The sequence below is a fragment of the Haliaeetus leucocephalus genome, unplaced genomic scaffold, assembly GCF_000737465.1.
Source record: "Haliaeetus leucocephalus isolate CR32 unplaced genomic scaffold, Haliaeetus_leucocephalus-4.0 Scaffold1000, whole genome shotgun sequence".
Lineage (NCBI taxonomy): Eukaryota > Metazoa > Chordata > Aves > Accipitriformes > Accipitridae > Haliaeetus > Haliaeetus leucocephalus.
This window is the reverse complement of record NW_010973436.1, coordinates 1,635,053-1,647,121: the sequence shown is the minus strand read 5'-3', so window position 1 is coordinate 1,647,121 and position 12,069 is coordinate 1,635,053. Positions and strand designations below refer to the sequence as shown.

At 48.6% G+C, this 12,069-nt stretch overlaps 1 protein-coding gene across 1 annotated transcript in view; it reads right to left on the bottom strand.

Moving 5' to 3' along the window:
• The window catches only part of GNAI3 (guanine nucleotide binding protein (G protein), alpha inhibiting activity polypeptide 3), a 32,307-nt gene extending 20,568 nt beyond the window's left edge, over positions 1-11,739 (bottom strand). The window contains exon 1 of the mRNA XM_010584581.1: positions 11,530-11,739. Within this exon, the coding sequence (XP_010582883.1) occupies positions 11,530-11,647 (118 nt within the window). The 5' untranslated portion in view covers positions 11,648-11,739. The remainder of the gene's footprint in view (positions 1-11,529) is intronic.
• Between the last annotated feature and the right edge of the window lie 330 nt (positions 11,740-12,069).

Sequence of the window (12,069 nt, the reverse complement as noted above, 5' to 3'; positions counted from 1 at the left end):
ATTAGCACAGCTACACAGGGATCACATTTCGTCACAAGAAACCTAGACTGACCTAAGCAGGGATGTTTTAACTCCATGGAAAAATTGTTTCAGAAGTCTTAACTTCTCTTTTCCCAAATTAGCAGCAAGGAACCTATTTATCCCACAGCTCTGCTTGCACACCCTAGACATGAAGAGCAGCTAATCTGTCACAATGCATTTGCTGCTTTTTATTGTGGTGGCTTGCCCCACTTGATCGATACACACTCTGCAAAAATTCAGTGAAGTCCTTGTTCTTCAACACGTCCTTCAGCTAGCAACCCTACCCTCCAGAAACCAGCCCAAGCCAGGAGGCACTGCAGCTCCTGCAAACCCCCAGAGCTCACCCCAAACCATCCGAGTAACACCCCAAGTGCTTAGGGGAGAGCTTGGCACCATCGGACAGCGCTGAGCTCCCTTCTGCTCAAAGGGTGGCAAGCCTTGTATGAAGTCCTACAGGCAGATCCCTTTTACCTCTGGAGGGGGAAGGGACAGGGGAGGGAACCTGAGCAGCTTTCAAGCCATATTAGTACTGGCCCTGGGAGAGCAATGCATACAAAGGGGGGAAATGATCACCCAACCACTTCCCCCGAGGAAGCCAGAGGCTTTCCTGTAGCAGGAGAGGGGAAGCCAAGCAACTCGGCATGTCCATGCGCTGGAGATTACAGGGAAGAGAGCAACAAGTAAGCTACCAAAACACAGCTTAGACTGGGAATTACAGGTCTATGCAACTACACGCTGGATAAAATGTTTGCTTTTAAACCAATTACTTCTTAATTCACCCTGCTTGGGAAACAAGGAAGGTAGGTCAAAGACTACCTACGTCTTCCAGACATGAGCTTCCAGTTCACTGCTTCAGAAGGTACTAACAATCTTATTTTAAGTGCTTTTTTCCTAAAGCCTTATCAAAACTGCATTAAGCTGTACTTCAGGTGAGGAATTCCACACACACCCCCCCCAATTAAGGGGAAAACCCTGCAGCATCTGATAGTTTCTGAAGAGAAACCATGTCACTCCTGAAACAAATTCTTAGTAGAGACAGAGAAGAGATGCACCTGGAATATCCATTAAAGCACAAGCAAGGAACACAAAAATTAGTGGACTGACATGTTTCTGATTTCTAGCCTCTAGAGGAGAGCATGCACAGCTTGTAACTACAGCAACAGCCCGTATCGGCTTTAAAATCTCAGCAGGGGTTGGCAGAAACTTTGCCAGACCATTCCTGAGGCAGGATGATGCTGCAACCCTTGCTGAACTCTGAAATCCACGGGAATTTCTTAGTGTTTCCAATATCTCCTCTTAAAAGAGCTCGGGAATAACCCCAGACGTTTCACTTGAAGAGCTTGAAGCTGCAGGGCTGACCCTTTTGTGCTAAGGTGTGGCTATAAAGTGACACTGAAATCGCCTGGCGGTGGTTACAGCCCACCTGCAAAACCCAAAACTGAACAATCTCCCCTCTGACAGACTAAAAAGGAGCCAAAGCAACAGTATGACAAAGCTGTCAGGAGTCCAGACCCTAAAATATCAGGGGATTCATTGCAAACATGGAGCAGGAGCTATTCAAGTCATCATAAACCCCCATGGATATCTCCCTGATAAAACAGATGTTTCCTTTTGTCAACATTTATCCAACATCCCACCCTAGCAAATGAACACGAATACCTCCCCATATACACAAACATGCTCCTAATGTAGTTTTCCACAATGCTGCCCTCCTGGTTTGTATTCCACCTGGAAAGGCTCTTAGACACCCTGCACACCCTCCCACAGCCCTTGTACCTGTGCAGCTGCATTTCTGGAAGGCTGAACTACCAAGTCCTGTTTCTCTTTGCTGCTTCCCTCCTGGTTTCCAACCTCATCATGCTGAATTCAAATCCCGACATCCCCACCTTCTTGTATATGTATTTCTCAGCAAGGGCGAGCTGCCATCCCTGCTAACATTCATCCCATCTACCGTTGTCGAGACTTTTTATTTCAATGCACCCCTGGAAAGCTCTTGAATATCACAAGGCCAAGAAGCGTTCAACAAACTGCAGAATCAAACGCAGTGAGAGAGCTGTGCAGGGAATCAGGAAAAGGGGAAAAAACATGAGAGAAAGCAGCAGAAGTGTTGTATCATCAGGCCTCAAATAATACAGTTATTGTTAGAAAAGTCAACAAGAACCGGGACAGCTTAGGTTGACACTTAGGCTTTTACAAGAATAACTACACATTGGAAAAAACCAATATATACAAATAAAATAGGGCATATGGGCTGACTAAAGCTTAACTTTGGAGGTAAGAAGAGCCAATGTTACAGGACAAACCACTTGAACTTGTTGCTGCCTCTGGATGAAGTAGACACAGAGGAATGTCATTTTGAAAACATAAGTAACACAAGTCCTAAGATCACCTCAACAGGCTTTCAAACGAAACGCAGTGTACTGCTTTGCCTACTGGCTTACCTGGGCTGCAGCTGATACAGTTTCCCCCCCACACCCGGAAGGTACCTGGAAGATGCTCAGGAACAGCAGCAGCCCCGGAAGATTTCCCAACACAGAGGCGAGCAATGAAAGAGCTGTGATGGGGTGGCTCTGGCCAGCCCAGCCTGCGAACCACCCCACTGTGGTACACGCCGAAGAGCTGCACGTTTCCACTTCATATGCTCACAACAGATCACAGGCACTTCATGCTGCATGCAATTGCATTTATTTTCCATATGAATCTAATAACGTCCCCATATGAAAAAATCAGGGAAAGAACTAGTCCTACATACATCATTCAGCCATTCAATATGCCTTAAAATGTTGTTTGCATAAGCCAGAAAAATTAAGACTTGAAACTATAAACCTGTAAATGCCTCAGTGATGAACATTAACTCCCGAGTACCCAAGCATTATGTTTTATAAGCTTTTTTTGGATTTGCCTTGAAACTGTCGGGGCATTCGCCTTGTTTTACATAATGGCTTTGAACATGTAACGATTGCTTTAAAGCTTCTGCAGAGATTTTTAACAGGTGCCTTACAACAGAAAGCCTTCAAGCACCTGGCATGGCAACTGCCGCCATGCAGGGCAGCGCCGAGGCCAAAGCGCATCTATCAACCCAAGAGAGCATGCCAAGGAGTCAGTGCCAGCATGGGGAAGACCAGCAACTGATTTAATTTGCAGCATTTAAAGCAGACATCGTACCACATCCCAGCCTAATGGCAGCAAGGGGCTGGGAAATGCTGGGTTCAAAGCACCAGCTCTACTTCACACTGGAGTGCAGTTAAAAACATCCTCTGACCATTCAGAAGATTGAGATATCCCCAGGAATTCTGCACCAGTCCTGCCGACCACCGGGAAACACTGGCCTGGTGGAACTAGCTGTCTGCTAATGCACCATCACCCACACGCAGACCTGAGTGACCACTGACGTCACCAAGAAATTGCTTAAGAAGTTGCAGAAATAGGCACAAAATCATGCAATTACAAAATTAAAGAGGTTAGGAAAGTTTTTTCCTGAAAAAATTAAAGATAGAAACTAGAAAAAGGAAAAAAAGACTAATCTTGGAAGGCAAGCAGATTGTTTTTTTTCCCCTCCTTGCATAGCTGTTGCACTAGATCTTAATGACCTTGTAAACTTGCAGAGGCACAGCTAAGTAAGAGGAAAACTGGTTTACAACCACTTGTAGCTATGAAGTGGACAGACAGCAACTGTTGACGTTCCTCCATTGTCATCCCTCGAGCACCTTGCCTTGCTCTAAATCTAATTTTGACAATAAATGTCAAAGCAGTGACTCCACAAGCAAGTCTTGTGGTGAATACAGGATACTGGCCTTACAGGGGATGGTCTTCTGCACTCAAAAAACTGCAAGGCTAGTGTGCAATACTATTTGGGTGACAGCATGAACATCCTGAACTTTGGCAACGTCCCTTTTTACCTTTGATACAAAATAATTTCTTGTGCAAAAAACTATTTTCATCCACAGCCAGAATCAAATTAAAGTTCAAATTTGATTTAGGAGAGGGACGCTAACAACTTCCATTAACCTAGCCTCAACCCTGCAGCACAGCCACCACCCACACAGGGAAGAAGGGCTGTCACAACTGAAACTGCTGATAGTCACAAACTCAAACGAGAAAACATCTCCCTGGTGGAAACAAAGCCTTTCATTCCCACCATGAAGTGGCCAACTGGCCCAAGGGTGAGAATTGTAAATACCAGCTGTGACCTTCTCCTCTGTGAAGCCAGCACCAGCTACACTCATGGTAGGATGCCGTAACAACCTGCACTGTTGCCAGCAACCTGTATCCTAAATGCTCAGCCAGGGAGGCCTGAATTCCCTCCTCTCCAGCCAGAGAGTTCAAATCCTTTCTGAAGTCAGCTGCAAACACCTTGTCCTCTACAGGAAAAGGCCCCTCTGCTGCACTTCAAGCTACACAGCTAAGAGCCAGCCCAGGACTTCTGGTTTGTAGTTGTTTTTGCAGCTCTTTGAACAACACTCCTGGGAGTGCTTTAAACTAATTGTGCCTGCTGTTGAGCAGCGTGGACTCCAGACACCCACCGATATGCAACACGCTGCCACAACGTGTCTTTTGGCTAAGGATCAAATGAACATCTCTCCCAGCTGGGCCTCCCGGGCACCCCTTTCTCACCAACAGCTCCTTATGTTCAGACCCATGTTTTTATGCTCTTTACATCAGATGTAAGTTTAAGCATGAGGAGCAGCTTCCAGTGAAGCGCTCCAGCATGTCACAAATGCAGCAAACATCTTCCCTAACCTGTTGTGAGAATTGTCCTGAAGATGCACTCCACAGCAGCTTTTTCATCCTCCAAATGCCATATAACCGTATAACACCGTAATACCAATCCTTCTGGGGCAGGATTCACACAAGTGGATGCTCTTACAGAGATACAGGATTAAAAAAAGGCACCGCCTGGTCTGCTTGGATACTAGCATGGGTGGAATAAAACAGAGAAAAGCCTATAAAATGGGAATTATATCAAAAAGCAACAGATGACTTGGAAGGGGAGGGAATGGTGGGAAGAGAGGGATTTGGAAAAGATTTTCATTAGCCTCGTCTCCTGAGTATCGAGTTTCTTCTTGTGATGTGCCTGTTTTTAAAAAGTCAAACATCCACTGAATCTGATGCAGGGACAAGAGTCTTGAGTTGTTAAAAACACTTATCAAAATAAGCAGCCGGGTGGGGAACAGACTGTTAGTTCCCCCGCTGAGGGAAAAGCTCATTCCTCAAACATGAGGGAGTTCACCGCAAAGACCCCAAAACACAAAACTACAGGAGGCTGAGCTCAACCAGCATCTCCACTCGCCCCAGAATTCAGATCCTGCTCGTTGTTTGTTTTTAAAGATAACCCAGCCAGTGCCACCCTGGTAACGAGGGAAGGTTACACGAGGCAGAGAAGTTACCAAACACCAACTGAGAAAACATGAAATAAGAGACAGGCATGGGATCGCCGCCATCGCTGGTACCCGTGGGGGAACAAAAGGTGACGGCACAGAGGCGGCGTATCACCCGAGTCTCGCCACCCGGTTTACGAAGAACACACTAGAAAAATAATCAGCATCTGCCGGTCATCTCAGATGCAAACCCTGTTTAAGTCATTAAGAGATGCTATTTGATCCCACTTACATGAGGAGCAAGTGTCTTCTGTATCTGAAGTGGGGAGCATTGTGCCTCTACAGCTGTAGTTACTTTAAAAAGCCACGTTCTAATTAAAAAATTCTTCTTCTTCACAGCACACTCTCCTCTTCCAAGAAAAGTTATTTCAATGCTCTGCCTCAGAATTTAATGAAACTTGAACCATGTCCAGAGGGCTCTTGGAGGATAGGATGAAATCCCAATTCCCCAGCCAGTCACTCCATGTGTATTTGAGATGTGTGTTATAAATTGTCTGTCCTCGGCTCCCAGTGCTGGGCCCAAACATGCTTGTCTGTCTGTCTGTCTTTACACAAGCATGTGATGTACACACAAACCCAGGCAGCATCAGCCAGAGAGAAGTCATCCCGTCCCACAGCTGGCTAATGGCATTGGATGTGACATCATGCAGAAAACAGAAGTTCGCACCTACACAGCAGCATCCAGCGTGGCAAGATGGTCTCTTCTCCAAGCTGCAGTTGCCCTGATTAAATCACAGCTGACTCCTCAAAAAACTAGTGAGGTTAAGTCACCCTGAAGAATTATTGTTTTGTAGATAAGAAACATTTCACCTGCCCTGCATCTGGTTTTGGTGGGCAAAGGGCAGAAGAGAAGACAAAGCAGAAGGTACACACAGATCCTGTGCTTGGTCCTCACCCAGGCAGATGGGAAAACACAGCTGTAAGATGTAGCTCTGACATCTGAAGACAGGGAAATACCACCACCAAGACAGATACTACCTCCATCTCAGTAGAGGACAAGTGCATCAGGTCCTCCAAGTTCAAAACACAGACAAGAAGTGCTGTGTCTTTGGAGAGATCTGACCTATTATCAAATTGCTTCAAACATTCTCTGCTCAAAGGGGTCACCAGATGGCTGTGACACTTCTGCACAAAGATCGGGATGTCTCAGACATGAAGAGCACCTTTCACAACCCAAGCTGGGAGTCAGGCACTGAAGTGATCTCATCACAACTCCCACCGGTTGCCTCTTCAAACTAATTGGATTGAGGTATTTAATTTTTGTCTTATGAAAACACAACTTGGGGCTGAGCCCGACTGCTGGATGTGTGAGAAAAATCTTCACGTGGCCACAAGTCACAAGATACACACCATGTACCTCAGAGAGCTGGTAGGAAGAAAGCTCCAGATAGCTCAAAGATCAGAAAGGACAACGGCTCCCTCCAGGTCCCCCAAGCAGTGTCCCCATGTCAGCTCCAAGCTGGATATCTGTGTCCAACCTCAGAGCTTCATGTCACCCTTCAAAGCGCATTAAGCAACTCCAGAGCCAAGGAACAGCCAGGTCCGACACCCTGACGGTGGCTCTGAAATAGGGACCCACAACAAAGGTGCTGTGCTACTAGAAAAGCTACTTCTGCTTAGTGATATTATAAATAGCAGCAACAGCTTTCCCCTGATTTGCATCCCTAGAAGGCTCTTTTCTATGTTTTACCAAAACATGACCAAATCTTGTTAAGTACCAGTGCTGAGGAAGCTTTGGTGAATTTGGGGGAAAAAAAGGTTGGAAAAATCAGTCTCAAAAAAGCTGAGGCCTCCAGGAGCAGTAGACCTTGCAGTTTGCTTGGTTAGTTATGTAAATGAAGGCTATTTTAGAACAAACTTATGCTTTTAATTATTTTTGCATGAATTAGCAGGACCGCTTCAACATAATTACACAGAGTATCTAAACCCAATAAAATTGTTAACAGGCTGAATAACGGTGTGTTTTAGGCACAAACAGTCCAACACTGGCTGCACCTGCACAGCCAGAGCCACAGAAATGCCATGTGCACAGACGAGTCCAGGCAGAGGAGCAAAACTGGCTGGATTTGGCAACAGGACAACTTTGTGCATCCAGCAACAAGGTTTGTCACTCAATGTCACACAAATACCCTCCCCAAGACACAAGCCAGCACAACACGCCAGACCTTCTGAAAGGCGCTGGAGAGAGGAGCTAAGGATACAGGCTAGCACCTAAACCAACCAGGAAGGGTTCCTGCGCCCTCTTCCATTTTGGCTGCTCATCCCAACTGGAAAAATCCCACAGGTTTCTATGTCAGCAAAATTGCATGTCTGTGCCTGCAGAATAGCATTTTCCTGGAGGCAAATTAAGAGAAAAGAGGCAGTGTTTAGCAGGGGGATTTGAGCAAGGACTCCCAGGCTGTTCCCAGCCTCCCAGGAGCACTGGCTTTTCTTGCAGAAGTGTTTACCTGCTGCTGCGAACTGGTGTGTGCAGTCATTCAAACCATACCCAGTGCCAGTTCAAGAAGAGCTGTTGATGCCATTTGCACACGAAGCAACAATTACATCACACAGGCAGGGGTTGGCATGACCTTGGGTCAGTCAGTATTCAATGCTCAGGTTTACTTTTGTTTTATAAAAAAACAAAAGCTTAGGAGTTGCTCAACATGCAGAGTTGTGAAAGGGAAACATTATGAAGTGACTTGAAATCCCCACGGAGAAGCTACCACACAAACAGCTCCAGGATTACCTTTACCCCAACAATCCCACAGTTATCAAGCTATGTGAGACCACCTCTGCCAGCACCCAAACCACCTCCTGGATGCAAGGTGCTGCAATAATCAAACCTAAGAAGCTCCTGGAAGAAGGGAGCGCACAGCTGAAATTCTCTCTCCTTCCTCCTCTGCCCAAGAAAAGAGGATGCTTATGGAAGAGGGGGGAAGTCAAATGCACCAAAAATCTGATTTTGGGTCCGTCGCTAACTCACCAAGCTCTCCTAACACCCAGGCTGGGTTAACACCAGAGCTGGGAAAGAACAACCCTTTGTACAAGCACAAGCCTTTTCTTAACCTACATAATTCTGCAAAGCCCAAACTAGGCCGGTTATTTTAACAGAGCTGGGCAAGAGCGTATGGACTCCAAACTTTATCTGTAAAGAAATACATTTCTTCTAAACTTCACTGCATCAGCAGTACTGCAAGAGGCTCGCTCCAGTTACATAAACCACCGCATGATCTCTTACAACCAGTTAATGATACGAGACACTACGTATCCTAGACATTTTAATACTATGTTATGAAAAAAAACCACTTGCTCAAACAATGGAAAAAGCTCATGAACTTTTCCATCAGCTTCTTGATGCCTTACTGAAAGGACGTTTTTCCCACTGCAGATATTTTTCTTCTGGCAATTAACTGTTTTGTTTTACCTGCACATTAACAGGGCTGCATGTGGGGAGAGCACATTTCAGCATTCCCTTTGATCATCAGGAATCATTACACTAATTTTTAAAGCTAGAAAACCATGACATTTGAGAGAGATTGTGGGTTATGGCCAGGTGCAAACCTGATCTGAGGTAGGTGTTTTTTTTTAAATGAGGGTAGATACAGATCACTACTCCAGTGTCACATGGTGTGCAAGTCCAATTATTCCGGAAGAGCTTCTCTGGAATAACAGTGTGCCCAAGCCCTTACCTTAAGACAAGCTCAGAAGCACAGCAATCAGGTATTTTGCTGCCATCCAAAGTCAACAGCAGTCCAAAAGGCAGCTGCTACTTGTACTTTTAAAAGCCTCATCTAGCCTCTAATGCTTTGAAACCGATTATAGTACAATCTTTTGGATACTCCCTCCACTCTGTCATTTGCTGACAAGGTCAGACAGTCTTGGCCCCAAAGCCCTCAGTGCCTTTTCAGTATTGCCACAAAGAATACAATACCGCAAAGAAAAAACCTGACATACAAAAATATGAAAGAAGAATTATTCTGTCCAGAGAATTTGCAAGTGTTGCTTACTAACACCAAAACAAACACCTGGAAAAGAAAGGATTATCTTGACACGCAGCCAAGAAGTCTTCTACATACACACAATATCACACACCTCTTGCAAAGGTACAAGTAAAACCAGACTAAATGGAAAAAAAAAAGTATTCTTAGGACAAGGATCACTTGTAAAGCAGAACTGTTCATTAACACATCCCATTCTAACTGGAGACACTCAACACCATTGTTCTGGTCCCCATGAACTGAATCTGCCTCCCTGAGATGGAGAGCATCAGCGTAACAAAAACAACCAACAACCCAGACGTTAGAAGAGGAGGACCTACGTGACCAGATGGTCCACCTACCATCCCACACTGCGCTGCCTGGTCCTGAGCTCACACGAAGCTGCAAAGAAACAGCACAGGAGTCAGTCCTTATCTGACAGACTTTAGAAACGGGCAGCTTTTGCCTCCTCTGCACTCTAGTTATCACTCATAAGAACTTCTAAACACAGCTACCAAAATGTGGACCAAATACAGCAAAAGTTCTCTCCTAAAGAGAGCCTGTAATTCTTCTAAAGAGAAGTATTCCATTCAGCTTTTCTCAAAGCCCACTAGTGCATTTTAGCTGGAAAAAGTAAGAACACAGAGAAGTGACACTTCCTTTCTCAGCTGTCTGTACATACAGAGACAGCAGCAGGGCAGCAACAACAACACTGGTTTCATACTCCTGCAAGCTCTGCAGAACCAGCTTAGCTATGGCAGAGTATGCCAAACTGAAATCATCTTCTGTGTAAAGTCAGATCCTATCAGAGGATCTGGGGCAGCGTGAGGCCCAGAGCACCCAGCGTGATTACCATATCCCTGCCAAGGCAGCTCACACACCAATGTGGGCACTTCTAGCCTGAGAAACACAGGTGCCCAGGGGCCATTTTCACCTGACTACCTGATAAAAGGATTTAATTCCACTACCCCATCCTGAGCAAAAAGCTTAACAGTCAAGCCCCAACAACATACTCTCTGTATCCCACCAGGAGCAAGAATTCTCCCTTCCTTCTCTGTCCCACAAACCCAAAGATGAAAGAACGCCTGCATCAGCCCAATGAGCACCTTCTGCTCAGAGCCCCAGCCCAAAGCCACCGGGGAGGGACCGTCCCCCAGGAGCAACCAGGAGGGAGCACTGGTAACATCTAGGCTAGAAACAGAAGAGTTATTTCATCAGGCAGCAGCTGGCTAGGAAAAAGGCCCACCCCAGGACAGCAGCACACTCCCCTTGCCCCGCTGTGAGGGCAGCCCAGGCGGTCACCTCCACCCTCGCCCCAGGGAGGGGATCAGGGACCCAAGGTGGGGTGATGGGACAGGACCATGCCTAGGGTCAGGGACCACGTGGAGAGCCAAGCCCTCCACAGTGACACAAAGGCAGAGCTGCCACTCTAAGTAACCCTGTCCCAGACCCCCCCTGGACTTCCCAGTCCCTCCCCACAGCTCCCCCAGGTTTCCTATTGGGATCCTGTCCCAGCCCTTCATTTTCCTCACACCTCCCCAGACCCCCCAGGGATCCCTCTGGCTTCTCAGGACCCTCCCCAGCCCCCCCACCCCCCATCCCTCTCCCCACCACTCACCCTCTACAGATCTTTCAGCCTCATGGTCCCCTCCTCATTCCACTCCTTGCCTCAAGGACCCCCTCGGACCCCCCTAAAGCCCTCCTGAGCCCTGGAAAACCCCAACACCCCCTTCCCAGGGGCTCCTTCTCTGTCTCCAAGCCCCAGAGACCTCACAAAGCCCTCAACCCTCCCGGTGCCTTTCCCCAGAGCTCCCTCGGCCCTCTCAAACCTCTCCGGGCCCCGGGGACGCCCCAGCCCTCTCCCACCTCCTCCCTGAGCCACTCAGGCCCCTTCCTGAGCCCGGGAGACCCACAAACGCCCTGGCTAACGCTTCCTGTGGCCGTTCAAGCCCCCTCCTCGGTGCACACACGCCGCGGCACTACAGACCCCAATCTCTGCCGTCTTCACCCCCCCACCCAAGCCCCCTCCTGAGATCGGGAGACCCTCATCTCCCCCCCCGAGACCCCTCCCACGGCCCTCTCACCCCCCAACACCCTCCCCTGAGGCACTTTACCGCCTCGAGCCCCCCCCCCCCCCCATTCCTCCAAGCCGCCCCTAGCCCCCTCCTCACCGAGCAGCAGCAGCTTCACCTCCTTGGCCGCCTTCTCGCCGTCCTCTCGCAGGTTGCGGTCGATCATCTTACTCCGCTCCACCGCCGCCTTGTCCTCGGCGCTCAGCGTACAACCCATGGCGGCGGGCGGGCGGGCGGCCCAGCCGCCGGGAGCGGTATGGGAGCGGGGCCGGTGCGGGGCTGCGGGGCTGCGCCTCTCGCCTCCCTCGGCCCGGGCGGCTCCCTGAGGCGGCGCCGGATATCCGGTCGCCTCGCCGCGGGGCACGCCGGGAAATGCAGTCCTTCGCGTGGCGTGCTGGGAGTCGGAGGCGGGACTTCCGCCTCGGTAGAGCGGGGAGTGACGGGAGTGAGGCGGGGATCGCCCCCTCTTCCGCCTCGGTGGAGCGGGGCATGATGGGAACCGGGAGGGTTGACGCGTCTCACTTCCGCCTCGGTGGAGCGGGGCATGATGGGAACTGTAGTCCTCGGGTGGGGGGGTCGGTGGGGCCCACGCCTGCCCCGGCCCCCCCCCCGCCCCAGCAGCCCCACGTCCCGTTTCCA